This window comes from Lissotriton vulgaris, chromosome 2_1 (assembly GCF_964263255.1).
Source record: "Lissotriton vulgaris chromosome 2_1, aLisVul1.2, whole genome shotgun sequence".
Lineage (NCBI taxonomy): Eukaryota > Metazoa > Chordata > Amphibia > Caudata > Salamandridae > Lissotriton > Lissotriton vulgaris.
Window position 1 is genome coordinate 152,698,603 of NC_141687.1, and position 27,767 is coordinate 152,726,369.

At 44.6% G+C, this 27,767-nt stretch overlaps 1 protein-coding gene across 1 annotated transcript in view; it reads left to right on the forward strand.

Annotated features, from left to right (window-relative positions):
* Nucleotides 1–27,767, forward strand: part of MYBBP1A (MYB binding protein 1a) — a 517,888-nt gene that overhangs the window by 238,777 nt on the left and 251,344 nt on the right. The window contains exons 16-19 of the mRNA XM_086954610.1: nt 1,326–1,415; nt 13,783–13,944; nt 15,220–15,384; nt 19,604–19,761. Coding sequence (XP_086810736.1) covers nt 1,326–1,415; nt 13,783–13,944; nt 15,220–15,384; nt 19,604–19,761 — 575 coding nt within the window. The remainder of the gene's footprint in view (nt 1–1,325; nt 1,416–13,782; nt 13,945–15,219; nt 15,385–19,603; nt 19,762–27,767) is intronic.

A 27,767-nucleotide genomic window follows, 5' to 3' on the forward strand; every position in this document is an offset into this window, starting at 1 on the left:
TTTGGGTGATTTTTCACTTGTTTTCCCATAGTTAGGCACTTAAGTACAACAAAGTACTTTTCTCCTTGGTTCTTGCACTCTGTTTTTTGTCGAATATGCCTGCATTATTCGATAAATGCCCGGAGTGCTCCAGGAAGAAGGCCAAATCGGATCCCCATGAGGTGTGTATCCTCTGCCTTCCTTCTTCACATGTTCCAGAGGAGTGTGTAATCTGTCAAGGCTTCTCTGGCAGGACCCTGAAGGACAGGAAGAAGATAAGACTTCAGGGCCTCGAGGAAAGAAGATTGAAGGCACAAGGTGGGTCTGGAGGGGCTTCTTCTGCCCATGCTGAGGCCTCTGGGGGGCTCCCCAGGGGCAGGAAGGCCAGTAAACGTCGTCATTCTCCGCCTGGGTCCATTGCGCCCACTACGGCGTCGAGAGGAATGACTACGGATCTTTGGGCTAAGGACAGGAAATTATAGTTTCTTTGGGACTCCTGCAGCAAACGTCCTTTCTCATGATTGAGTCTCTACATTCCACTGAGCTTATAGTTAGTGACTGTCCCCCTATCCATTTTATGAACTGTGGCAAATGAAATACATGTACATTTACTTATTACTGACTACTCTTCTCCCCTTCCAACTATGGCAGCAGTCCTGTTTTCCATGGTTTTTCTGAGCTTCTCATTCTTAAGGGCTAATTCTGTGACCTACACCACATGCATTAGCCTGATCCACCATCCTGCCTATAATCTTCAGAATATTATTTTAACTTTTTTGAGCTGCGATGGGTTCGCTATTTCACCACCACGATGTGCAGTAGGAAGGTACTGTTTGGTGGTGGAACTTGCTATAGAAAGCCAAGAAAGTAGATTGGTAAGGCCTCGGAGGCATCAAGAGTCTCCAAGAAAATAGTGATCCCCACTGCCCTCTTTCATTTTACCAAGCACAACAAAATAGTATTTTGGGAACAGATAGTTTACACCAGGGTGCAGCTTCTATCAATGGTAGGTTCTCACCAGATAGGTATTTTTTGTATGCTAGTGAATGCTTTTGACTTACATATGCGATATATTGAAACATCTATATATCCCTGTATACGCTGACTGTCCCAGGTCTGTGGAAAGTGGAGCTCTTACACACACAATTGATCAGTACTGATTTGTTTGGGAAGTTGAATGCTTTAAATGGTCAATGCAAAAATATACATTTTTATTACGCTTGGGAAATGTGTGCCATCATTGTTAGTTTGCTTTTTATAAGGTCTGTCATTAGAAATGAGAGCTGAACCTATGATATTGGTATGTGTATTTACTAGAACTGCACTTTTTTGCCCACTGTGCCCAGGTCCTTGATCCAGAAGAAGATCCAAATAAAGAAAGCAATGTAGAGATAATGGAAGAAAGCAATAAGAAGGGAAAATCAACTGTGGAAATGGTAACATCCTTGTATTTCGATGAAAATGCAATAGAATTTTAATGAGAGATGGGGAGACAATTTGAAATGTATGTTGGTCATAGTTAGATTGGCAGTTTAATTTACCCTAGCTAAAGTGTTCCCTGCTTGTGGCATGTGCTGCTGTATACCAGATCATCTGCATACTCTGTCATTTAGAGTTGGGTGCGTTTTCATATGCAAGTTGTTTTTCTTCGTAGAAGTCTTTGGTCTTGAGATACCTTGTGAGTCCTCCCTGAAACCCACAATGCACCAGGACAAAGACTCCACCTCTGTTTGATTAAACAAAAAATAATAATTGTTTACGCCAATGGGTTTGGACATTAAGCACCAATTTCCTTTTCAGTTCCCATCATTGATTTTTCTGGAGAATACACCATTTCAATTCTGCCTTAAATGTAATTTGACATTCCTGTAGTCGAGCCAACATCTGGTCTGCAATCTTTGCCGGCCTTCCAAGAGTTAATACTATTCCCTATTGGAAGGAACACTGAGAGCCCACTGAAATGCTGGCTGCGCCAAGGGAATGGGCGATGAACTATGGTTGAACTGGTACATAGTTATGTTCATTTTATTGCACTATGTCCAGTGATGCAATTGCCCTCTGTGAAATGCATTGTTGGGGGTGCTTGGCTTGGGTCTTTATCTTGTTTTGGATGAATACTGTGTCTGTATGGAGTATTGAATATGTAATTCCTCCTCTCTGTGCTATACCTGGTAATAGTTTAATCATTGTTGATTCTAAGTAATCTTGAAACTCTTGTAAAAGTTGTCCTAGTGCTCTGTAAGATTTGAAGGTCTTTGTTGCTATGACGACTTACGATTTTGAAATTAGAGCCATCCTTATTTATCGCTGTTCGTTTGTAATTTTGGGTGTGGGTTTCATCTTCTCCTTCCTGCTGTATAAACAGTTATATAGAAGTATCTGTATAGTGCTGCTTTCACTCTTTATCGTCCTGCCTAATTGTTTCATCTCTCTCCCTCATGTTTTAGATTCTGTCTCTATTTCTTTTTACATGTATTGCATTTACCACTGTTGTGTATTCATTTATAATTTCCTATTGAATATTCACAGTAAAATAACCCTCCCTTCTGTGGTTCCCTGAAGTAATGCCCCTGATTGCCAATGTTCTTGCCACTTTCACTCTCCATGTATTTACTAATTGCTGCTGATGGCCATCTCCAGTAAACCAATTATTTCCCCTCTTCTATTTCGGTCTGCTGCCTCCGCTCCTATGTCTGTACCTTGCGACAGGAAGTGCTGTTTCTCCCTGTCACAGCTTTATTTTCTTAAGCATTATCAAAATAGTTGTGACAAAATTGGGATATTGGTTGAACCCTTTTCAAGCAACAGCCAAAATCCTTGTCGGGATGAATCACAAACAGTCACTAAATTAACCTGTGCTTAACCTTCTGGTAGCTTGGCACAAAAGCAGTGAGTCTCAACTTTGAGGCAATGTGTAAAGTATTGTGCGCTGTCTGCTTGCCGGTGCTCTGCTGTTTTTTTTCTCTTTGTGACGATTTGGTGAAACTTTCAGTCCGGCTGGTACAGAACCTTAAACCCCACTGCCAAGAGTGCATGGCTGGAGGGGCACCACTTAGAGGATCCGGACTGACCCACACTTGGTCCAGGTGCATTTTCAAGATGGTTGGAGCTTTTTTGTCCCTTGGACTATGATCAGGGGGCCAGCCAACTAGCCCTTGGGGTCACTCTAGTAGTCCTGTGTGTAACTAGAAACGCATGTCTCAAGCAGCACTGCATTCTTCTGAGGGCCCAAGGTAGGTTTTCTGCCTCCACCCGGTCTCTCTGTTGCATGGCTGTCTGTGGGAAAAGCATAAAGGCCAACTGCGACTCACAGCTAGCCATGGGACCCAAGAGCAGGTTGTAGGCACCAAATAATTAGGACAAGAAAATAACTTTCTAAAAGTGTTATTTTCAGAATGTTATGTTATAAATGTATATGGCGCACGATTACCCAGAGGTGTCTTGGCACTAGCAGACCGGTAAACCAGGCAGAAAGGATTAATCAGTGAACAGCCAGGTTTTAATGGCTTTCCTGAATAGTGCCATGGAGGGGAGACTTCTGAAGCTGAACGGGAGGGAGTTCCAAAGCGTGGTAGCACCCACCATAAATCTTCTGCCGCCCCAATGGGACTTAAATATTTTCTGGGAAAGTATCACTTTTGTTCCTTGTGATCTCAAGCATCTATTTTGGGAGTACCAGTGTAGTGACCGTCTTAGGAACTGAGGACCGGCCTCTTGAAGTGCCTTGTACGTAATACAAAGGGTTTTGAACTTGATCATTTTTTTTTTTTTTAAACAGATTTTATTGACTGCAAAAGAAGCACATGTTATGCAATGCTCTGCCATCCAGAGACAATCACCATTATCATTTTACCAATATCAATTTCAGTCATTTTCTATCTTGAAATATAGTTACAAACAGAAAAAGCATAGCTATAAAACCCCTACAACCCCCCCCCCCTCCACCCACCCGCAAAGCCCCCCCCCGCGCGCCGCTGCCTGCTCTACCTGTATCATGTACATCAAGTGTAATGTATGCAGCCAATGCAGTCTTTGGAGAGGAATACCCACAGACTGGAATTTGGGAATCCCCAAAAGAAGTCTAGCGGCCGTGTTCTGGATCATTTGGAGCCTTTGGAGTTGTTTAATAGGTATGCCAAGATAGAGTCCGTTATAGTAATCTAATCTCGAAAGGATTAGAGATGTAACCACCGTAATCCTGCTTTCTGGGGGAATCATTGGAAGAATTTTTTTTATGGCCTTAAGGATAAAAAAACCGAAAGAGGATACAGCTTTGACTTGAGCTTCAAAGTCAAGTCTTTGATCTATGACCACACCCAGGTTTTTCACCTTGGGAACCGGGGTAGGTGCTGACCCTAAATCCTCTGGCCACCAGATTTGTGACCAAGACGGAGAGAATTTACCAAATAAAATCACCTCAGTTTTCCTGGAGTTTAATTTAAGACAGTGGGAAGTCATCAGAGCGCTAACTGCTGTTATGCAGTCCCTAAACCGGTTTACTGGTGGTGCAGTGTTTTTAGTGATGGTAACCACAATTTGGGTATCATCTGCGTATGATGTCAGTGCCATACCAAAAGATCTAATAAGGAATGCCTGTTCCAGAACATAAATGTTGAAAAGCTTGGGACTTAAGGAAGAGCCCTGAGGCACTCCACAGGGAAGTGTGAAAGATGGAGAGGTCAGTTTCCCCAGGGCCACTGATTGTATTCTATCCTCAAGGAAGGAGATAGATAGCAATGTCAAGGCCTTTCCGGAGATGCCCACCGCCTCCAAGGTTTTTAGCAGGGGTTTCTGATCAACCGTATCGAAGACAAGTCAAACAACACCAGGGCAGCAGTACCCCTGTTCTAATCTCGTCAGTGGCCTTGATCAGTGCCGTTTCGGTGCTATGTTCTGATCTGAACCCAAACTGTGCCGCATCCAATAAGTCATGTTCTAGTAGGTATGTGGTCAATTGAATATTCATAACCTTTTCTACCAGTTTGGCTGGTGCTGGGAGACGCGAGATGGGTCTGTAATTCCCTGGATCCATAGCATCAAGATTAGCTTTTTTAAAAAGAGGTAACATTGAGGCTCTCTTCCAAATCGAAGGAAAAATACCTTCTGTACACATAGAGTTAAAAATGGAAGTTAACCTCAACCCAAGTACCTCCGGGGCTTTTTTAAGTGTCAAGGGTGGAAGCGGATCATAAGGGTAACCTGATCTTATTTTAGAGATAAAGATCGTTATCTCAGTTAGTGTTGCTACTCTGAATTCCGCAAAGATTGGGTCGTTAGGAGATAATACTTTTGATGTATTATGCTTATCAAGATTTAGGTGTACCCCATTATCGAAGGTAGTAAAGATTTGCTCAACTTTATTTTGGAAATTCTGGGCTAGAAGGTTGCAAAAAGCCTGCGAGTGATTACTACTTTCTCTAACTGGGGCCATAGATAGTTTGGTCACCACTCGAAAAAGTTCTTTGGAGGAGTTTTCAGCCTCCTAAACTTCCTTTGCAAAGTAAGTAGCTTTTTCCGCTAGTATCAATTTTTTATAGCCTTCTATTAATAGTTTGTATTTCCCCAGTTCTTGTTCACTATAGTTGCTTCTCCAGCAGCGCTCCTGTCTTCGACACTCCTGTTTTTTCTGTCTAAGAGTGTCAGAAAACCAAGGAGCGGATGGAGTATTCCTGTAACTTGTAGCCATTTAAGGGAGGCTTAATGCATTGGCCATCTCTGTGAGCCAGTCATTGAAATGGACAGAGGCTAATTCAGGTTCTTGTGGACCCTTTGTAGATGTTTGGGTAAGCTGATCGTTAAGCTGGTTGCTGTCGACCTGTTTCCAGTTTTCATATAATCCTGTTGATTTATTAGGTTGACTGGGTTGGGCCTTGACTGGGTTCTCAAGCTCAAATATGATGGCACTATGATCAGTCCAACATTGTGGTTGAATTTGTCTAACCCCAAGTGCTTTGTGGTTAGAGAAAATCCAATTCAGCGTATGGCTGGCCTGATAAGTGGGGCCTTGGATCCTTTGATTTAGTTAAGCAAGTGTCATAGTGTCGATCAGCGCAATAGTATTAAAATCTGTATCCACCAAGTATAGTAAAATTATTTTCAAGTGCAAAGGTTTCCAACAGTGTATTAAAAGAGGCAAGGAACACATTTTTCTTTTCTCCTGGTGGACGATAGATTAGTATTCCTTTAAAAGAGATACAATTAGCAATTTTAAAACTGAATGACAATAGCTCACAGTTTGTCGAGGGAATAGCCTCAAATGTCCCTGTATAGGTGTCTTGATATATGATAGCAAGACCGCCACCCTTTTTATGCTTCCTGTCATGTCTAAAGACGGAATAGCCAGGAGGTACCGCCGAGCAAAAGTCTGGCCCTGAAGACTGGTCTGCCCAGGTTTCAGTAACAAAGAGAGATCTAGGCCCTTAGCCTCAATTAGCTTTGAGATGTCTAGTTTGTTTGTGCACTGATCCGACATTTAAAAGTGCACCTCTGGGTATTTGTTTGTTTTTGGGACTGTTGCTCCTGAGCGGCCCGTTATTCAAATGCATATTTTCTGTGGGAGGGCCGTGGTTTATTTGAAAACCACAATTATTGCATTTCATGTACCCAATTGTGTCTAAACCTTTACCCAGGATATGGGAGCAGTTTTCATCTATATTTGGTAGAGATTGATTTAATCTTTTTAAATCATGGCTAGTATATGTGATGAATCCAGCAGCATTTCTAGCGTTCAGCGCGGACGGGTGCAGATGGGCTTGCCTTTGGTGCGCCCGCTGCGCGGGTTCGCTGCGCATCCGGTGAATCATGCGGGTTAAGTAGGGAAAGAAAACCACTAGCCCACTAACCCCCTGACCCGGAAGTGAGTATGACCTTTAGGGAAGGGGTTGTGTCTCTCCGCACAAACGGCACGAAAAGCCACGACGGACCGGAGACGCACCCTGTAGGGAGCTGAGATCAAAAGGAATCGGCAGCACAGCAAGTCAATGGCCTTAAAAACGTAAGTTTAGCTTTAGTACAATATTGAAACACAGAATAAAACAGTTTCAGCAATATCCCCCCACAGTGTGAAGAAACTGATCCTCAGTATAGTTAGCTTGGTGTCGGTATGTCGGTATTGTGACTTTAAATAGGAATTTATAATGAAAGAGGTTTTTAATTATAATTCTTTAGATACCAAACATGACATGCCTACCTACTCCCAGTTGAAAGTTATCATTTATTAAATGTAATAGAATAACCCTTTGTTATCCTATGGGAGAGGTAGGCCTTGCAGTTGCGAAAAATGAGTTTGATTTTTTTTACTACCAGGATATGTAAAACTTAAAATTCATGTCTACCTTTTTAGATACACTGCACCCTTCTGTTTAGAGACTACCCTAGGGGTGACTTACATGTATTAACAAGCATTTGCAATGCAATAGGTCTCGCGTTAGGAAAGCTATTGGTATTGTAAATGACACATTTTTTTTAATGTGTGTTGGCTTTGAAAATATATAAATTAATAGCATTGTTATTCACAAAGCCAATAGCTTACACTTTCCTAATGTGAGTCCTATTGGCTATGGCAATGCTTATTGGTAGCAAGCAAGGACAGTGCTGTTGTGGTGCTGAGTGATGATGTGGTTGGGCTGAGTGATGTGTTGGTGTCCCAGAGTGATGTGTTGGTGTCCCAGAGTGATGTGTTGGTGTCCCAGAGTGATGTGTTGGTGTCCCAGAGTGATGTGTTGGTGTCCCAGAGTGATGTGTTGGTGTCCCAGAGTGATGTGTTGGTGTCCCCGAGTGATGTGGTGGTGTCCCCGAGTGATGTGGTGGTGTCCCCGAGTGATGTGGTGGTGTCCCCGAGTGATGTGGTGGTGTATGAGAGTGATGTGGTGGTGTTCCAGAGTGATGTGGTGGTGTTCCAGAGTGGTGTGGTGGTGTTCCAGAGTGATGTGGTGGTGTATGAGAAAATGTGGTGGTGTATGAGAAGATGTGGTGGTGTCCCCGAATGATGTGGTGGTGTCCCCGAATGATGTGGTGGTGTCCCCGAATGATGTGGTGGTGTCCCCGAATGATGTGGTGGTGTCCCCGAGTGATGTGGTGGTGTCCCCGAGTGATGTGGTGGTGTCCCCGAGGTGATGTGGTGGTGTATGAGAGTGATGTGGTGGTGTCCCCGAGTGATGTGGTGGTGTATGAGAGTGATGTGGTGGTGTCCCCGAATTATGTGGTAGTGCCCCCGAGTGATGTGGTGGTGCCCCCGAGTGATGTGGTGGTGCCCCCGAGTGATGTGGTGGTGCCCCGAGTGATGTGGTGATGCCCCCGAGTGATGTGGTGATGCCCCCGAGTGATGTGGTGATGCCTCTGAGTGATGTGATGCAGCATCAGAGACTGAAGCTAAGGTAACGCAGGGTTGAGTGCTACAAAGCGTGTTCAGTTTCAAAGCACAGAATGATGGAGCAGGGAAAAAGCAAGGGGAAACAGGAAAACACAGGGAGAGTTTATAATGATAGAGGCAGCGAGGGCTGGGGTTTGGACAGCAATCAAGCACGGGGTTGAGAAGGCACTGAATGGGAGAACACAGAAAACACCTAGGGCCAAGGAAGGAAGATGCAAGCACACGGGAGAGCAGGTGGAGACAAGCTCTCAGCATTGCTGTGGCAAGGGGACGGGGGAGCCATAGCGCCTTCCTTTGAAGCCTGATGCGGGGGAGCAGCAGTCTTTGAAGTCTGATTGGGGGGGGGGGGGGCGGCAGCCTTTGAAGTCTGATGCGAGGCACAGACAAATGGTGGTGTGTGACGTGGCTGGTTTGTGCACGCGTATAGATCACATGAACTGTATCAAATCCGCCGTTTTGGTAGACTGTTCTTTTCCCCTTACTATAAACTCGCCGGAGCAATGCGCAAGCTCATTGGCTCAGGCGAGACCTAAAAAGGAAGGTTTACGTCTGATAAAACGTTTATGTTGCCAGGTTGAAATGGCAGTTTAAAACTGCATACTCAGGCTTCAGTGGCAGGCGTGAGACCTGTTTTAGGGAGCTACCCAACTGTGTGTCACAATTAGTGCTGCAGGCTCATTAGCAGTATTTCATTTACTAGCCCTGGGTATATGGTATACTGTTTTACTAGGGACGAATAAGTAAATTAAATCTCACCATGCTTTAGGTAGTGAGCACAAAAACATTAGCACTGGTTAACAGTGGTCAAGTACACAGAGTCCCAAGACCAACAAAAATAAATTCAGCAAAATTAGGAGGGGAGAAGACTCAATATTTGGAGTGAGACTACCCTACGGCTGACAGATCTAACAGTTGTATTACGAAGTAATAAGCTTTCAAAATTGTGTCACTTTAAAAGCCTTAAATGTTTTATTATATTTGGCTGTCTAATTTGCTAAAATGTAACAGGTATCACAGTATGAGGGCATTATTTTTGGTTAAATAAGAAACTTCCCACGTTTTAAACTTCTTTTAGTGCCCTGGCCTTCGTTGTAGCCAAGAGAGATGTGTCCAGGAATTGGGGAGTGCCAAAGGTATCCTCTATACAGAAATGGAGGTGGGGTGGACCTCTATATGACATTAGAAAAGGTGATACAGTGGGTAGAGGGTGTCCTCGCAAGTTTGACATGACCTGTGGGTAGCGGAGAGCTTACTATGTGCTGGAGTCCCAAGAGGAAAGCCTTGGTATGACACTGGGTCAGACTGCCAGTCAGACACAAATGATACGAGGATGATTTGGGCTGTTGATTGTGCACTATTTTCTATATACAGTATAACTGTGAGTCTTAAGAGTTGTATTAAGCACATTAATGTGACATTCTATACTATTAATAGCTCTAGGAGGATAATGACTCAAGAGGTACCTGCCTGTATATCATTCGTTGGTGTAGGAAGTTAGGATCCTTCTAGCATGAATACCCCCACCTTTTGCCTGGTGTCAGTGTGTTTTTGATCTAGTCTGACTGGGATCCTGCTAATCGGGTACCCAGTCACTGTGCTTTCTCTCTAAATTGACTGGAGTAAGTACTTTTTTACATCCACAATTGGCTACTGGTGTACCCTTGTAAGTCCTTAGTATATGGTACTAAGGTACCCAGGGCTTAGGTACACAAGGAATCACCCATGGGCTGAAGCATGTTTTGTGCATCCCTGGAAATTCACTTAACTGTAAGTACAGGCCTGCCAGTGCAGCCTGTGTGAGTTGGTGCCTGCATCTCTCATGACAGATGTAAGTTTCCTTATATCTGAAGTGACTGCACTGTAAACATATGTCAGCCCTCTGGCATGCTCTTCAGTCCTGAGGGAAGTGTGCTTGGTTATAAGTGTGAGGGTACCCCTTCATGAGCAGGACACCCCTAAAAACCCCAGTCGATTCTCCAGGCTTTGTAAGTGCAGTCAGCCATTTTAATACATATAGTGGACATCAGTCATTACGAGATGTCTAACTATACTGTGGCTTCTCCGAACCTGGTCATGGTTGGTATCAACATTGTTGGAATCATACCCCAACACCGATTTCAGTGTTGAAAGTATGATCCCATGTACTGGAGAGCTCCCTTAGGGTACTCCCCTATACTCCAGAGAACAGCCGTTTAGTGTCTGACAGCAAGATAGCGCTACTGCCGACCATAAACCCGATTCTGCCCTCCTGCTTCTGAGCTGAGCTCAAAGCAGGGGAAGGTAGAACAATAGGTTTCCTGTCACAGGGAAGTGTAAACACCTCCCAGACATGACTTAGTGTAGTGGCCTGGGGTGCTGGCGCTTCCCACCGCCACAGACTGCTTTGAATAGCACATTTGGTACCCCCATTGCATGCTTGAGTTTGAGCCTGTTCACGGAGCCCTTTGCTCCCGCTCTGGTCCAGGCCCTACTTTGGGAGGGAACCCAGAGTCCTTCCAACCCTTTCCTTGTTGTATTTGAGGGCTTACCTGTGGTGGGTCCTCAGATTCGTCGTGGAACAAGACTTACTCTCTAAACTACGTCGCTCTTCAATCGTCTGGACACTTAAACTTCGGTGGACTTCCTCTGGAACCAAGACTGCCTCAAAGAAGACTGCTGCGGCTCTTGGTCTACCTGTTCTGCAAGTCTAATTTGTCATGTGTGTCTGTGCTCCAGCCAGGTTCTTCAACAGACCTATGGGCATTAAGGAGGGTATCAAGGACACTCCAAGAAATCTCTCTTGGAGTGAAGGAGTTACTCCCTTACATCTGCAGGCGCTGCAACTAAGCTGACCGGTCTACTGCTCCTTTTGTCCTACGGACTTCCTGAGGCTCAGCAACACAGATGGTTTGGCACTCCCTCGAGATCTAACCTGTCCTCTCTGCAATTTTGAGGCCAGTATCTCTCGTCCGAACCGCTGGGACCGAGCCCCTGTGCACTGGTGTTGACTTGTAATTGCCAAGACTTGTTGACTCTGCACTCCAGAGGCCTTCGGACTACAAGAAACTCCATCCTCCAGCATCTCTTTCCTCCAAGATCAGCATTTCTCACAGCAACCTCTGCGCCGTGGCCCTTCTTTCTTGCTTCTTGAGATCCTTTTTACTGGTTCAGTGGGCTCCCCTGCTTGTTCGGGGCCTGCTCCGACTTTCCTGCTGTTGGTGACTCTCCTGGACCTTGTTGGTCCCAACGTTGCTCTTCTTTGTTTTCCATGCCAGTTGTGGCTAACCAGAACTGTTGGTGCGCCCACTGGATAACGACCACCTAGTCACCAACATGGGATAGCTCATGCACAGCTTCTAGTCTTCCTCAGCATCCCATGGTCCCCACAGCTGCAGTGACAAGGCCACGGTTGACTCTTCTGAGCCGCCCGACATCAGTGGGCATTGTCTTCGTGCCTCCTGGTCACTTCCTAGTTGCGTAGACTCTGTCCCCTCTGCTCGCAGGTTCTTCACATCCAGCATTCATGCTTGGATTCCATCGGACTTCTTCACCTTCTTTTCCACAGGCATTTTCTTCCAACTCTTCTGTTATCATCTACGGAGGTTTCCGACTTCTCTTCACCTCTATGAACTAGACTCCCCTGGTGTAGGTAACCTGGTTTCCGCTTTCTGGTGCATCCACGGATGGGGTGGCTCTCCAACATTCTGTCCTCCAAGGAAATATTTGGGGTCCTCTGGGAAAGGTCCTTCTTCTGCAATACTGCAACCTCAACTTCTCCATTGACTTCCATTGGTCATGTGGCTGTGTTTCCACTCTGTACACAGCCTCTGTGGGGTTCCTTGGTACTAACCTTGGGTGATTCTTTGTCTCTGGTTCCTCTGGGTCTTCTGGTCCAAGTCCCGTTCTCCTTTGCAGTTCACATTAAACTTTGAGTAAATGATTTGGGGCCATATGTAGGTAATACATGTATTGCGATTCTCAAATTGCGATTTTTAGGGAATCGCATTTAGAGAATCGCAAAACGCAATGTAGGTAGGATTAGCAAAATATTTTGCGAATCCCACCTATTCCTCATTTGCAAATCCAAATTGAGATTTACAAATAAGGAATACCTTCCCATTCATTCCTCCGGGCTAGAAGGCCCATAGGAATGAATGGGAAGACATTCTCAATTTGCGATTCTCAATTAGAGAATCGCAAATTGAAAATGCAATTTCAAGGTTGCAAGGGTGTCAATAGGACACCCTTTTGCACCCCTGAAATTAACGTGTGCACATGTGGCGCACATACATGCGCTAAGGGCATGCATGTGTGCCACATGACACTTTGAAAAATGCAAAAAAGTGCATTATTCACAGAAATCGCAAATTACCACCAACCTGAAGTTGGTGGTAATTTGCGATTCCTTAAGCATAAATTCGCACAAGTTGGGTGCTACCTACATTGCATTTAAGGAATCTCAATTTGGGATTCCTTAAATGCATTCGCAAAATAAGAGATCACAAATTTTGTGATTCCTTATTTTGCGTGTGGGTGTTTGTGTGCTACATAGCACACTGCCCAAATTGCGATCACAAACGCAGAAATTCTGCGAATTTCTGCATTTGCGATCGCAATTGGGCTACCTACATATGGCCTTTGGTCTCCACCCTGGAGAACACTATTTTGTGCTACTTACCTAATTGCATCTGAACTATTCTTTTATATTATGTTGATATCTCCGGGTAGAAGATGTACCAATGTGTTAGTGAGTGCTGTATAATAAATAGAAGTATTTTATATAAACACTGTGTGGTTCTTTTTCAGTTAACCTACACTATAGGATTGGATTAAACTGGTAAAACAAGCTGTTTAACACTCCTTCAAGAAAAGCCAGAAGGCTGCTCTCCACAGCTACCACTTCGAGAGCTTTCTAGTTGTAGAAGACCACTAAAATCATCATAAGGGTTGCCGGGATTAGTTCAGGATGCAGCATTTGAATAAGTGTGCACTATATAGTAAGTCAGCCTCCTAAAGTTGGTTTATCCATATGAAAAGTAACTAACATATTTTAAGAACAAAATGTGGGACTATACCCTTTTCCGCCTTAGTCTATTCTCTGTACACACAATACATGCGGATAAATACCAGTAAGATGGCCAAAAACTAAATATGGATTAATACAATGGAAATGTTCAAAATATAAATATCATAAAACTGTGAGCTTTAATTATAATACACATTCAAACACATTTACAATTTTAGATTCAAGGCAATAAAGTAATTTGTCCAGATTCACATGATTGTTTGGCAAGTGAATTAAAACTCAAGTTTCCAGATTTCAAAGTGGGCAGCTTTGCAGCTACGCCAGATCACAGACCTGTCCTTTAAATGTGACGGTGTGTGTCAATAATTTCCATTAGTATACTGCTTAAAGGACTATTGTTAAACTTTCTATTGATGTTATTTGTCAGGACGATGAGGAAAGTAATGACTCTTCAGATGATGACAGCTCGGAGGATGAGGATGCTGAAGCAAAACATTCTGTTAACGAGGGCGAAGAGAAGGACCCAGAAGATGTCGATGAAAATTTTCGTCAGCAGCTGATGACTGCTTTCAAGGCTGCAAATGCATTGGTAGGTGAAGCAAACTTTCAGATTTCGTCAACGGAACAGGGAATAATGAGGGACCTGGCTCTTTTGCCCGGTGGGGCATCAACCCCACCTTAATCTGACTTACAGGTCTTTAGTTATATATGAACATCATATAATGTTTTTAGCAGGGGGTCTGACAAAGTTTCTGCATGACATAAGGGTGGGTATGGCATTGGTGGCAAAGTAATTTGAGCAATGATTAGCTGATCTATAGTGTTAGGCAGTAGCTTAGAACTACAGTACAGTCAGTCATAGAGATGCAATTGAAAGGCATGAGAGATGAGAGCTCAGACATGACAACTAGATACCCTGACAGAGTGGAGTAGCTCTTTGTTTCCAGAGCATCTGCGAGGAGTTTCTTGGTACAATTTCTACTGGTTGTGATTTTGCTCCTTTGTGGTCTCCTCTCACTTTCCTTCCTCTACCTCTTACAACCTCGCTCCCTCCTATCCGCTTTGTCCCCATGCACTCTTGCCTCTGCTCCCCATCCAGTCACTCGTGCATCCCCATTCATTCTCTCCTTTCCACCCATCCCAGTCCCCATCACAATGCCATGTCTGCTTCGACACTATCACTTTATCCATCCTCAAAACGAATCCTCACTCTCACTTTGTTGAATGAATTCTGTAGCATTTGACTTTTTTTTTTTGTCAAATTAAGCCAACATTAAATGTGTTAGGCTTGGGACCTTTGTATGCATTTTCTTTTTTTCCTCCTCGTGCACTTTGAAGTAGTTTGTGAAGAGTTACAAGCTGTAGATATTTATGATAAGATTGGTTTATGGCATAAAATCATTCGACACTTTTAAATCTAAAATGTCTGACAGGCATGTTATTTAAAAAGCATCTCTAGTAAAGCCGCCAGATCAGTAAATGTTAATAAGTCTACATATTTATTGCAAGTATATAAGAGCCGGCTGGGTGACTGAATGTGTTCTTTTTATTTTTTTAATCTTAATTTGTGGCATATGCGTCTTTAAAAAAAAAAACAGCCATCATAAAAGTTAAGGCCAGGCCTATTGACTTTTCCAAAAAGTGTTCAAGTGTGGGAGGAATTATGAGTGATTATCATTTGAAGAAGATGGCAGGTTACGTTATGGGTGGGTGAGGTGGGTCTTTTCATAAAATTGTTGATAGGCAGAGAATTTGTAAGTACTTCTGCCAGCTGCAGTTCAGGCTCTTATTTTGCCTTGCTGTACACATCATGATAGTCTGTTTTAAAATGTGCTTTACCACCTCTTTTATTTTCAATCTGAAGGATACAGATGACAGTGATGCGGATGTTGATGATGAGACCATGATGGGTCTTGACGAAAACATCTCAGCCCTTTTTGCTGAGCAGCAAAAACGTATCCAAGCGAAGAAGGACGAGAAGGAAAGAATCCGCAAAGAGAAAGTATTGCGGCGGGATTTCAAAACCAAGGTTTGAAAGTTGCGCTTTTTTCATGTAATTGAAATTACTTGTATGGTGTGTCATCTGTTCTTTAAGTGGGCTGGGTCTGTCCATTGCATAGACACAGCAACGATTTTTATTATACTGTCAAGACTTCTGCTCTGTGTCCTTTAGGAAGGGTCCAGAAACTGGCAGGAGGGGTGCTCACTCTCATCTGTGTTCAGGGAGGTGCTAGGATGATACAGAAGGGGGTTGCCCCTCAGCTGAGTCGAGTTTTATCAAGTTTCCTACTCTGTTTCTGGCTTTGTAGAGGGGGAGAAAATGCAGGAGTTGTCTCCCCTCCGCCCCCCCTCTTCAGCTGTTAGCGGTGTCGAGCTTTTTGGAAGAGGAGAAATATTAAGGATGGGGTTCTCAGTCTCTCCTCTGTGTCCAGTTTCAGGGAGAAGAAGCAGAAGAGAAATCCACTTATCTGTGTCCATATTGTGGAAGGGGGGTAGGTAGACAGAAGCCAAGAAGAGGTCTTTAGCTCCAATCCCCCCTCCCCCCGGCGTCCTCGCTGTACACCCTTTCGGGGAGGAGGTTGACAGATAGAGGTGAGAGTTCTCACTCAGTTACGTGACCTCCAACTTCAGGGATTGGGCAGGGAGATGCAGTAAGGCTACTCGATACTCATAACGGTTTCCTGTGGGGGGTATGAAGATGCAGGAGGGGTTTCTTGCTGGAGGGGTTTCCACTCTGTGTTCTGCTTCATGCAAAAGCCAGTAAGATGCAGAAACTCGTTCTCTCAGCTGTGTCCAACTTCACAGAAGGGCAGGAACCTGCAGGAGGGGGGTACTCACTACGCTGTCAGATATCTCCAACTTCATGGAGTAGCCCTAAAAATGCGGGGGGAGTTCTCCGTATCTTGGCTGTGACTAACTTTCGGAAGGGGACAGGAAGATGCAGCACTGTGTGGAGGTGGATTCTTCCATTACTACTGTATCAACGTTGGCTTCTCTTTGCTCTTTTGCTGATCTGCTCTGAACCTGACATTGTCTCCTGTGAGAGAAGCAGTTGATATATTAGAAGACAAATGCCAAGCAATGGTAAGATGAGCGATGGGAGCAAGCGCAACTCAGTACATTGGTCCGTTTCCAGCATCAATGGTCGTACCATGTCACACCCCAAGTCTGAAAATATGTGATGCTGGAATTTACTGATTTCATGGAGTGCCTTCTCAAACACAAAGAAGAAGTTGGTTGGCCGAAAGATTCGGGCTAATTACAAACTAATCTTGTTTCTTTCCAGACGTCTTTGTGTAGCTTTTCTGTTGCAACTGATTCAGTTTCGGGGAGTTCTTTACTTACTAACTGTGCCAGTTCTCACCATGCTGTAAACCATGTTGAGAATAATAATGTAAAACATGTCCTCTTAAAAATAAAAAATAAGTCATCACAACTCCTTTGGTCTTAAAACTTTTTAGGGCACTGTCATGTTAGCTAGGCCAATATATGTCTGTACGTATGAGTATGGTATTTCAATAGCGCAGACGTAGCCAAAAGGCAGCAGAGCGCTATACATGAAAAATACCTCTTAGCGATTTTCCAAAACCATAATTTGACATTTTATCAATCTGTTGCACCTTGGGCATCCTGCTGTCGGGCTAGAACCCAGTTCCTCAATGCTCCGTCTCATACATTGATGACTTTACGGTCCTGAAAAATATAGTGCACCCAGGACTATCTTCACAGTCCATTCCAGGAAGTGTCTCCAATGTGGATCTATATAGACACACTAACCCAGGTGGTCCTTCTCCGGTAGACCTGTGACTAAGTTCCTGTACCGTATTGACTGACCAATATAAGGACCAGATATCTGTTTTTAGAAATTAACTATTTAAAGAACTTTTGACTTCTCAAACTCCTGTGTGTTTTTCAATTACTCCATAAGTAGGTAATTAAATGATCTTGGTTCCAAAACATCCATTTTGGTTCCTTCCTCATACCTACTTAGGAATTTTGTGGCTGTCCTGAAGGAGGCGCTTACACACCGAAACACGCGTAGACAAATAAAAGAACGTGTCTACCATCTAGCCACTATGCCTTAACAAGAGACAACTAGTCTGTTTATATTTAATAGCTTTGTATGTTTGAATTATTTGTATTGAATTGTTTTATATTTGTATGTATAAATGTATCTTATGTGTTTGATATTTTGTCAAATATAGCATGTCCCAGTAGTTTGGATAAAATCGCTTTTATTATGAATTTATAAGAATAAATTGAAGCTTTTAAAATAAATGTTCAGTACACGGAGTCTATATGTACATCGATGAGTCTAACTCAGGTCGTCAGATGACCAGTTACTTGCCTAGGTTTTTTTGTTTTCACTTGCATTTTTCCTGCCCTAGGACTTAGTGTGTTGTGCAGGGTTCCTTTGTGTCTCAATTGCACATCGGCAAGCATGCAGTAGAAGTACCAGAACTGCAGCCAAGGTATGCAGTGAATGCATGTTCTTGAAGCAATACTAATGACAGCTGTCAGCAATAGTTGGTGACGGAAAGTTTGGAAATTTAAATAGCACAAAAGGGTTTTAAGTATTAGTCCTCCGCAAAAAAAGGAAAAACATTTTTAAAAGTACGTGGGTGCTGTAGCATTTGTTAGCAGGAGGTCAGATAGGGCAGCATCGGGAAATCATAGGTGGAAGCAATAGGTAGCAAGCGGGTGAGCGGAAAAGAAGCAAACAAGCAAGAATGCAAAGTGGAGAGAAGCACCTGAGGGAGAGCTCAACATTGCGGTGGTTTGGGAGAAGCACAGGACCGAGAGAGGGCAGTACAGAGCTTGATGGGGGTGAGTGGTTGAAGAGAAGTATGGAGACAGCTGTAAAACACATGCCTTTATATGGAGTGCTTAACCAAAAAGAAAAATGTGGTTCCCGAAAAGTAAGCTGTGGATGGACAGAAGAAAAGAGCCTATGCTTGGCGACAAACACAGAAAAACAAATAAAAAAGAAAGCAAATGTGTGGCAATAATGCCAACCAATAGTAATCAATGGGCTGGCTTAAGCCCACTATAAGTTCACATTAGTTGATTCGCATCTAGACACTTGGACTGTATGGTAGTCCTGACATAAAAAGAACTTCCCTGAACGTGGGACGTGGAATAATACAAGTATCCGAATCAAATGGATGTTAAAGAAGCTATGCTCTAGGTACGAACAAATAAGAGAAGAACGTAAGCAATTTAGTAAGGTTCTGTAGCAAAAAAGCCAACCATTCGTAAAATGGGCGTGCCTAAATTCATCTTTGGTATGGTCTTTCAACAACAGACAGCTGAAAAATGTCTGTAGGCGAGACCTAAAATGTGAGTGGATGAATGCTTGAATTCATCCTTGTCACAGGTAGTTGCCCCTAGTTGTATTCCAGTGTAACAAAGTTTTGCTCGCTGTTTTACTAGAGATATGAACCAACCACATGGAAGACCGCCCTGGTCCTGTTCCATTAGGCACAGCCTAGTCTCAACCGCCATAAAAATCTCAAGCTCACATGGGTTTCGGCCTTATTGGATAGGAGTACATAAATGTAGCTTGAGGACCATAACCTAGTCAGCTATGGGAACCCGTATCTGCATTCCTGTTGCATGTGGTTTGTCTCACTCGGAAAAACTCAAGCCAGCGGTTTCAGTTGTAGAATATTCTATTATGTGAAATTATTATAGCTGTATTTATAGCCCTTCATACTTCTGCCAGAGGTTGTCTTGGAGCAGGAACAAGGCTGATTTAATATGCTGTAATGGCACAGGCAATCTAAAGAATGATGGCTTGGAATACAGCCCAGTGTATTTACCAGTGATTGATGAAGCATTCTACTCATTTATTTGTTTTCTGCTGTATGTAGAGCTGTCATGTCTGTGGTACACTGTGTGAGAGAAGTAGATACTTGGTAGGAATGGGTTTCCATTCCTGACAAATGGCTCTGAATCCGCCATTGTCCCTCTTAATCGCGCCTTCTAAGCCTTGTAGGTTCAGTCTGTGCGCTTCTTTTTCTGCATCCACTTGTGTGCAAGGATCTCTGCTTGTGAAGTTGTGGATTAATGTCGTGCATTTTCTTGTGCCAAACTACTCAACCATTACCTACTTAACAGTATTCCATGTAGAAATGTTAGGCTTTGCTTAATGTACAGAAGCTGATCCATTGGCTTATAACAGATATAAATGGCCTGTTGTTCACTCGCCTCGCATAGGTGTCTTCTAACCGCTTGTGATGTTGCAGGTGCTAGATCTAATTGAGGTGTTCTTGAACAAGCAGCCGGAGAATCCACTGGTATTTGATATCATTGAGCCCCTCTTGTCGGTCATCGAACAGAGCATGAGCTCGGACACAAAACAGCAGGAGCAGGACTTCCTGCGGAAGACGGCCCACATTTTCAAGTGAGTGATGGTCTCCGCTGGATTTGTGGTAGAAATCCAGGGTCTTTTCATATGGCTTTTTTTTTTGTTGTGTTGCTTGTATTTCCGTCAACCATTTTTTTGTTAATCTTTGCATGTGCTTAGGGGGTAGTTAAGTGAAAACAGACCTATGGAATAAATCAATGCAAGTCTGTACATATCATGCAGAACCCATTTGAATATATGTGCATGACCTGTTGTGGGATTGCCTGGCTGTGGGAACATCACCCAGTAAGAAGATAGAAATGTGGGAATCGGTCTGCCATCAGCTGTGGGCAAGTTTCCTGCATCCTGAAGAAAGGCCCACTTGAGCTGAATAATGTAAAGAGTGAATAAACAAGCATTTACAATGCGATCGGTCTCGCCTTTGGGACATTATATGTATTTAGCTATGAGGCACATTAGCCTGGGTGCTGAAAATTCTATTCTTTAACATGGAGGGAAAGTAAGCACCAAACTGCGGAACACGCCAGGTATGGAAACAAATGGAGAGAAATACTGCCTATAAGCGGGAAATGGTATTGTCCAAAGCTACATATTTAATATAAAATCAAGGCATTCTGTGGTCATATCCTTGAAAATACAAGATTTGAAAAAATATTATTGTCTAAGGGTGCTCGTGGAAGACAACTTTATAGGGCCTGGAATCTAGGAAATGCTAAAATGATTCTGGTATTTTACTGACCTCTCCTGGTCTTTATCTATCAAGAAAGTTAAATCTAGGCAGTTGCCTCAAAAATAAAAAATAAAATCCCTAAGCAGAAAGCAATTCTGTTATTTCACTGCCCTCTACTGGTAGTTTTCTGTCAAGACCGTTAAATAGAGACAGTTGAACAGAAATAAAAGTCCCTAAGCAGAAGCTGACAAGTCCTGGGGCTGATCTCCAGAGCCCCCAAAGTACATATAACAGATCTTCCAGACACTGCTTGCGCTGTCTAGGCTCGACCTAAAAAGGGTCACTGGCCATTCAGACCAGATCTTATGACCGCAAACGTCACCATATCTTATGACCGCAAACCTGTCCTTGTGAAGATCCCTTTAAAAGAGTACAATACCAGTGTCCGCTCCAATTGATATCACGGAGATCAATGTTTGGTTCTATTGACTGGGTCAAAAGTGGATGAAAAATTCACAAAGGCCTTGTGTAATGTCGCTACAACATATTTATTAAAAAGTATATGCAAATTTAAATGCTGGGCAAGAATACTCGGTTGAGGTCTAAACCCAAACCGTAGATCGCAAAGAATCCTGTAACTTTCTGCCCAGGAGGTAAGTCTTGTCAGCACCACTCGATCCGAGACCTTTAGTACTGAATCACTGAGGGAGATGGGATGGCAAACAGGAGAGCCCCCCCCCCCCCCCCCCCTTTATCTCCCTCTTAAAAAATGGGCATGATAACAGATTTAGACCAGGATCTGGGCAAGCCGAACTTCTACATCAGAAACCTCTGTAAGCAGCGGGCCCTTAAATTGGGTTCTAGCAAGAACAAATCAGAGGGAACCCCGTCCGGCCCTGGAGCCTTATTCCTAGTTAAAGTAAGATGGGCCTCGTGCACTTCGTCCAGGCAAATCATAATGTTAAAAGCACCATTGGGAGGATCTAAATTCGGCACAGTGGGGGGTATAGATAACCAGACTTATAAAACCAGTCAAAGAGGGTGACCCATTCATCAGGGGAAACATGGGAACAAACAGAAATCCCATTGCCTGGGGCAAACACACGGCAGTTCTCAATTTCCCAGAAGAGAGCACTGTGAGATAGGGTATAGGCCTCAAAAGTTGATCCCAGGAGTCTTCTCTCAGGGCCCTTTTCTTGTCCTTTAGTGCCCTTCTGTAAGATTGTCGACGCAAGGCTATCAAGTCTTTATCCCTAGGTGGACTTGTAAGAGCTTTCTCTAAATCCCTATGCACATTGGAAAACTTACCAGACTAGCGAGCAAAGGAGGGAAAGGGACCAGAGTTTTTAACCATCAGAGCGGAGTACACTGATTACAGATGGTGTGAAGTAGGCCTGGGCAGTAAATTCCGTTCTGCTCACGGAATTCGTGGAATTTGGGTAATTTCGTGTTCCGCGGAGAACACGAAATTGCCTAAAATTCTGCGTTCTGCAACTTCGCGACGTTTTTTGCTTGTTCGCGTTCTCAAAGTGCGTGTTCGCAAGATATTTTCCCCTGAGCACGCAAACAGCGATTGCGAGCAGGAAAAAAGCATCGCGAACAAACAATTCTGCGTGTTCACGGAATTTCTGCGTGTTTGCGAAGATTTTTTACAGTTTTGTGAAGATTTGCGTAACGCAATTACGCAAATTCCGCCCACCCCTAGTGTGAAGGGCAGCCAGAATATTGTGATCTCTAGACTCCTCCTGGAGACACCTATCAAAATCAGTAAAACCCAAAGCTATTAAATTGCTCAGAAGGGTCTCTGGTATAATTCTAGCCCTCTTCAGCCTACACCCATGGGCTAAAGGGACGATGACTTCCTTGTCGAGATTAGAAATGCAAGGACCAACATCGCAAAGCTATATATGAGCATTAACCCAGCTTAGCGAGATAGTTAAATGGTAGTGATTGGTGGCATTCAAGTCTCAGCGAGGCCAAATCTGCCTTCCTTGCTTCAGAAGTTAGTACATTGAATACTTGTGAATTGGGTAGGATTCTGCTCCTGTTTCTCTTATCTGGTAAAGTCAACCACAGATGAAGCTGCCAATGCAGGATTCCTGCTTTCCTTCTGTATCCTTAAAAAGACAATCCGATCTTCTCTATTGTGAAAGAGCTGCTTTCTTATGGTAGAATCTGATCTATTTAGATGTACAGCATTAAACTATGCAAAGCAGCACCAGGGATCTCCCCTTGCCGATCAGCCGGTAGCCCCACAGCTCAGAAGGCCTGCTTCCCATGGATTGCACTATTGAAGAAATAGGGGGTAACCAATGTATCACAGGTGGGTTTACTGTCTTGTGACAAAAGCAAAGTGTATCTGTGGCATCATCTTTATCAGAACATTCAAGAAAATGTAGTTGGTTGTCTTTGTAAACATGATGAATCTTAAGTTATTGGGTAGTTTGTTGCAGTTCGGAATTCTTTACCTAAATATATTATCGATCCACATTATTTTAATTTATCTAGCACTTTAAATAAAATTGGTGTTGCAAAAAATTAGTCAGCTCGAAAAAAGAAGAAAAAAGTCAACAGGGGCCAAGCAAAACATAATCATGGCTAAAGTTGAATCGCTGCAAGAAGCTCCTGACAGTTTTGGGTGAATCAAAGGAAGTGCCCAAGTTGTAAAGCAGTACATGGAGGATGGTGATGGGGAAAAAAAACGCCTGTCCTATCCATCATGGATATCTGGTAGGCTTACGGAAATGAATCAAGACCCTGAAATCAGAGGAACATGTACATATAAAAATAAGGCTTATGTAATGAAAGTGAAAGCGATGTAAAGTAAGGCGAGAGTGATCAGGGGTAGTACATTCATTATACTCCACACCAAATAAGTGAATTAACGAGTTGACTAGAGTCTGAAATGGAAGCAGAGCATACTAAGGGAATGAACATGCTGCATGTCTAAAACGGGCACAAAAATGAAAATTGTGGTAAAAATAGTCAAATGTTGGACTGGCGTTTCACTTATTAATCTGCAATTCCCCTTTATTTTCGGGCTTTTGGCATCTTTTTCACAAAGGGAATAACGCAATATTTGCCCACGGCTGTAATGCGATCTACAGAAGCAGTAGGAATAAGTTGTAAGAAAAAGTTTGTGAACAAGTTTAAAAACACTTGCAAGAGTTAAGTGTAGGCACTTGGACATTACGAAGGAGCAACGTAGTGTCAGCGCCTCGTTTCACACACACATTACGAGTGAGATTAATGTATTTGCTGCTACTACTACTGTTGCATATGCAGTCAACATTGACATAACTAGTGGCAACACTGATAATTACCCAATACAATTAAAAGTCAAAAGTGTATGCAGTTGAAAGACCTCAAATCCTTTCAAATATAACATTAGTATAGAATGAATTGGGGCATCAGATCTAGAACGCTCCTTTGTTGTAACATTGGGTTGATAGGCCGCTGCTGCAGTCATTCAGTGGCAGCAGCTGGGCACTGTCATGGCCATGATCCCGCGGGGGTTCGTGAGCCATTGAGGCACCTAGTGTGGGCTCTTAGTCCGTCTTTGACTCCCACCTTCACAGCTTCCACTGCTCTCTTTTGAACATGCTGCCGGGGTGTAATCAGACCACAAAAGGGAGACTGGCCACCTAGTATATGGTACATTTTTGTGTCCTCACTCACATCACTGTTTATTGGGCAGATACCCTTTTATAAATGGGCTCCCACTGCACGCAATGTGTGAGGCTCGCTTCATCCAGTCCTAACCCGGTTTTTAAATCCTCCTGGACCGGCTCAGCACTCGCCCTTTGTGGTTGGGAGCTTTTATTTCTATGTTGGGATCCTGCATTATAGTTTAAAGAGCCTCTAAGTCCCTTTGGAGAGTATTGTTTTCCTCCACATAAAGGTAGGCCTGTTTCAGCCAGCTTATTAATGGCTCATTGGGTCATCTGGCTTTCTTCAGGACCAGACAGATCCCGGATGTATTGGTGTTCAAGTTCAAGTTTGAAATTTGTATAGCGCACTACTCACCCAGAGGGTCTCAAGTCGCTTGAGGGAGGGGGGGTATTTTACTTATCAAATATCCAAGTTTTTAGTTGCTTTCTGAAGGAGAGGTGGTTCTGTGTAAGGCGGAGGTGAGTGGGGAGAGAATTCCAGGTTTTGGCCGCTAAGTAGAAGGATCTTCCCCCATGTTGGATCTATGGATGCGCGGAATTGCGGCGAGGGCTTGATTGGACGAACGTAGTTAGCGGGTGGGGGTGTAAAAGGACAGGCGCATGTTGAGGCATTCGGGTCCTAGGTCGTAGAGGGCTTTGTGTGCGTGGGTGAGGATGCGGAACGTTATTCTTTTGTTTACGGGGAGCCAATGGAGGTCTTTCAGGTGACCGGAAATGTGAGCTTGGCGGGGGATGTCTAGTATGAGTCTGGCTTTGGATGCGTTGGAGTTTTTTCTGTAGTTTGGCTGTGGTCCCGGCGTAAAGGGTGTTTCCGTAATCCCGTCGGCTGGTGACCAGTGCGTGGGTGACCGTCTTTCTTGTTTTGGTGGTGATCCAGCGGAAGATTTTTTTGAGCATGCGTAGGATGTTGAAGCATGATGATGAGACAGCGTTGACTTGTATGGTCATCGAGAGGGAGGAGTCCAGGATGAAGCCCAGGTTGCGTGCGTGATCCGTAGGTATGGGTGCGGTTCCCGAGGGCCGGTGGCCACCACGAGTCGTCCCAGGCAGAGGGGGATGAACCTAGGATGAGGACTTCCGTTTTGTCAGAGTTCAGTTTTAAACGGCTGTTCTTCATCCATTCGGCTACTTCTTTCATTCCTTCATGTAAGTTGGTTTTGGCGGTGTTTGCGTCTTTGGTGAGGGAGAGGATCAGCTGGGTGTCGTCTGCGTAGGAGATGATGTTGAGGTTGTGTTGGCGCGCGATGGATGCGAGGGGACTCATGTATACGTTGAAGAGGGTGGGACTGAGTGATGATCCTTGTGGAACGCCGCAGATGACTTCAGTGGCCTTTGATTTAAAAGGGGGGAGGTGGACTCTCTGGGTTCTTCCGGCGAGGAATGAAGTGATCCAGTCCAATGCTTTTCCTTGCATTCCGACGTTGCTGAGGCGTTGTATGAGGGTGCTATGACAGACTGTGTCGAAAGCTGCGGAGTGGTCAAGTAGGATGAGGACAACTGTTTCTCCTTTGTCCAGTAGTGTTTGAATGTCGTCTGTTGCTGCGATGAGGGCGGTTTCAGTGCTGTGTTTGGCTCAAAAGCCGGACTGTGAGGGGTCGAGGTAGGCGGCGAGCTGACTGTTGACTGCTTTCTCAATGACTTTGGCAGGGAATGGGAGGAGCGAGATGGGGCGGTAGTTCTTAAGTACAGTGGGGTCTGCTATGGGTTTCTTCAGAAGGGCGCTGAGTTCGGCGTGTTTCCAGCTTTCCGGGAAGGTAGCGGAGTTGAGGGAGCAGTTGATGACGTCTCGGAGATGGGGTGCGATATTGGAGTCTGCTTTGTTGAAAATGTGGTGGGGACATGGGTCGGTTGGCGATCCTGAGTGGATGGAGTTCAACAGGCGGATGGTGTCTTCAGTGGTGATTGGGTTCCAGGCGCAAAGGTTGTTAGAGGGCGGTTTTGGTTCGGAGGTGGGTGGAGTGGACTGGTCTTCAGACTAGTTTCCAAAGCTGTTATGTATGTCGGCGATTTTGTTGTGGAAGAAAGAGGATAAAGAGTTGCAGAGGTCTTGGGAGGGAGTGATGTCGTTGGTGCCAGCGGTGGGGTTGGTAAATTCTTTGACGATGTTGAATAGTTCCTTGCTGTTGTGGGCGTTGTTGTCAAGTCGATCCTTGAATGCTGATTTCTTGGTGGATCGGATCAGTTGGTGGTGTTTGCGGGTGGCGTTCTTGAAGGTGGCCAGGTTGTCAGTGGTTGGGTTTTTTCTCCAGGCTTTCTCGAGGGAGCGACAGAGCTTCTTGGATTTCTTAAGGTCATCATTGAACCAGGGGGCTTTTTTGCTACCTTGTTTGAATTAATGGTTCTTCAAGGGTGCTAGTTTGTCGGTGCTGTGGGTGATCCATTGTGTGAGGTTGGTGGCTGCTTGGTTTGGGTCCGATGATTTGGTAGGAGGGTTTTGGTGAAGCGATGTGAAGAGCTGGTCGGTGGTAATTGTGTTCCACTTTCTTCGGGGAATTGGTTGTGGGAGGTTGTGGGTCGTGGTCTTTTTGTAGTTAAAGTGAACGCAGCTGTGGTCCGTCCAATGGAGAGCTGTGGTGTGGTTGAAGGAGATGTGCTTGCTGGAGGTGAAGATTGGGTCGAGCGAGTGAGTGGGGGTATCAACAAGTTGTTCGAGTCCGAGGTTGGCCAAGTTGTCCAGAAGGGTGGTGGTGTTGCTGTCGTTTTTCTTTTCCACGTGGAAGTTGAGGTCTCCCAGTAGAATGTAGTCCTCGGAGGGGAGGGCGTGTGGGCTGATGAAGTCAGTGATGTCTTCGCTGAATTGTGTGTGGGGTCCTGGTGGTCTGTAGATGAGGGTGCCTCTAAGTGTGGTCTTAGGGTCGGTGTGGATCTGGAAGTGAAGGTGTTCGGCGGTAGCGAGGTTATCGTCTGAACTGGTTGTGATGCGGATGGTGTTCTTATGGACGATGGCGATGCCTCCTCCGGTTTGGTTGGTGATCTTGTAGCCGTCCGGAATGGCTATGGCTATGGCGATGTCGGGAGCTGATGAGGCGTTCATCCAGGTTTCTGTAAGGAAGGCGACATCCGGCGATGTGGTGTCGAGTAGGTTCCAAAGGTCAATGGCGTGTCTGTGGACCGAGCGGGTGTTGAGTAGGATGCATTTCAGGCGGTTATTGTTGGAGCTCTGTTTGGAGTTTGTAGATTTGGTATGGGTCTTGAAGTAGTCGAACTTGCAGGAGTGGCAGGTGAAGGGTCCATGGGTGTGTCCTGGGGTGGCTTTGTAGCAGTTTGGTGGTCGGCCGGGGTTAAAGGCTGAGAGGGTTATGGCGTCTAACGTAATGCGGGTGGAGTGGAGTTTGTGGGGGCCAGGGGGTCTGGCGCTGGGCGCGGACGGGCGTAGACGGGCTTACCTTTGGCGCGCATGGGGCGCGTTCGCTGCGCGTGAACGCTGCGCGCAGAGCCATTTGTCATAAGTGGATAGTGGAGAGGAGTGGGGCGAGGGAGGAGCAGCTGGGAGGCGGGAGCGGGGCGGAGGGCTGGGCTACGAGGCACAACAACAACAAAATGGCTGAGAAGCAAAAACGAAACAGGGCGAGATTGAAATGGGCAGAGGCACAATCGGGCACAGATGACTTATAAAGCAGTGCGTTACAATGTACTTCAATGATCGTAACAGGCAGCTCCTAATAACAGTGTGGGCAAGGAGAGCAATGTTACATCAATGC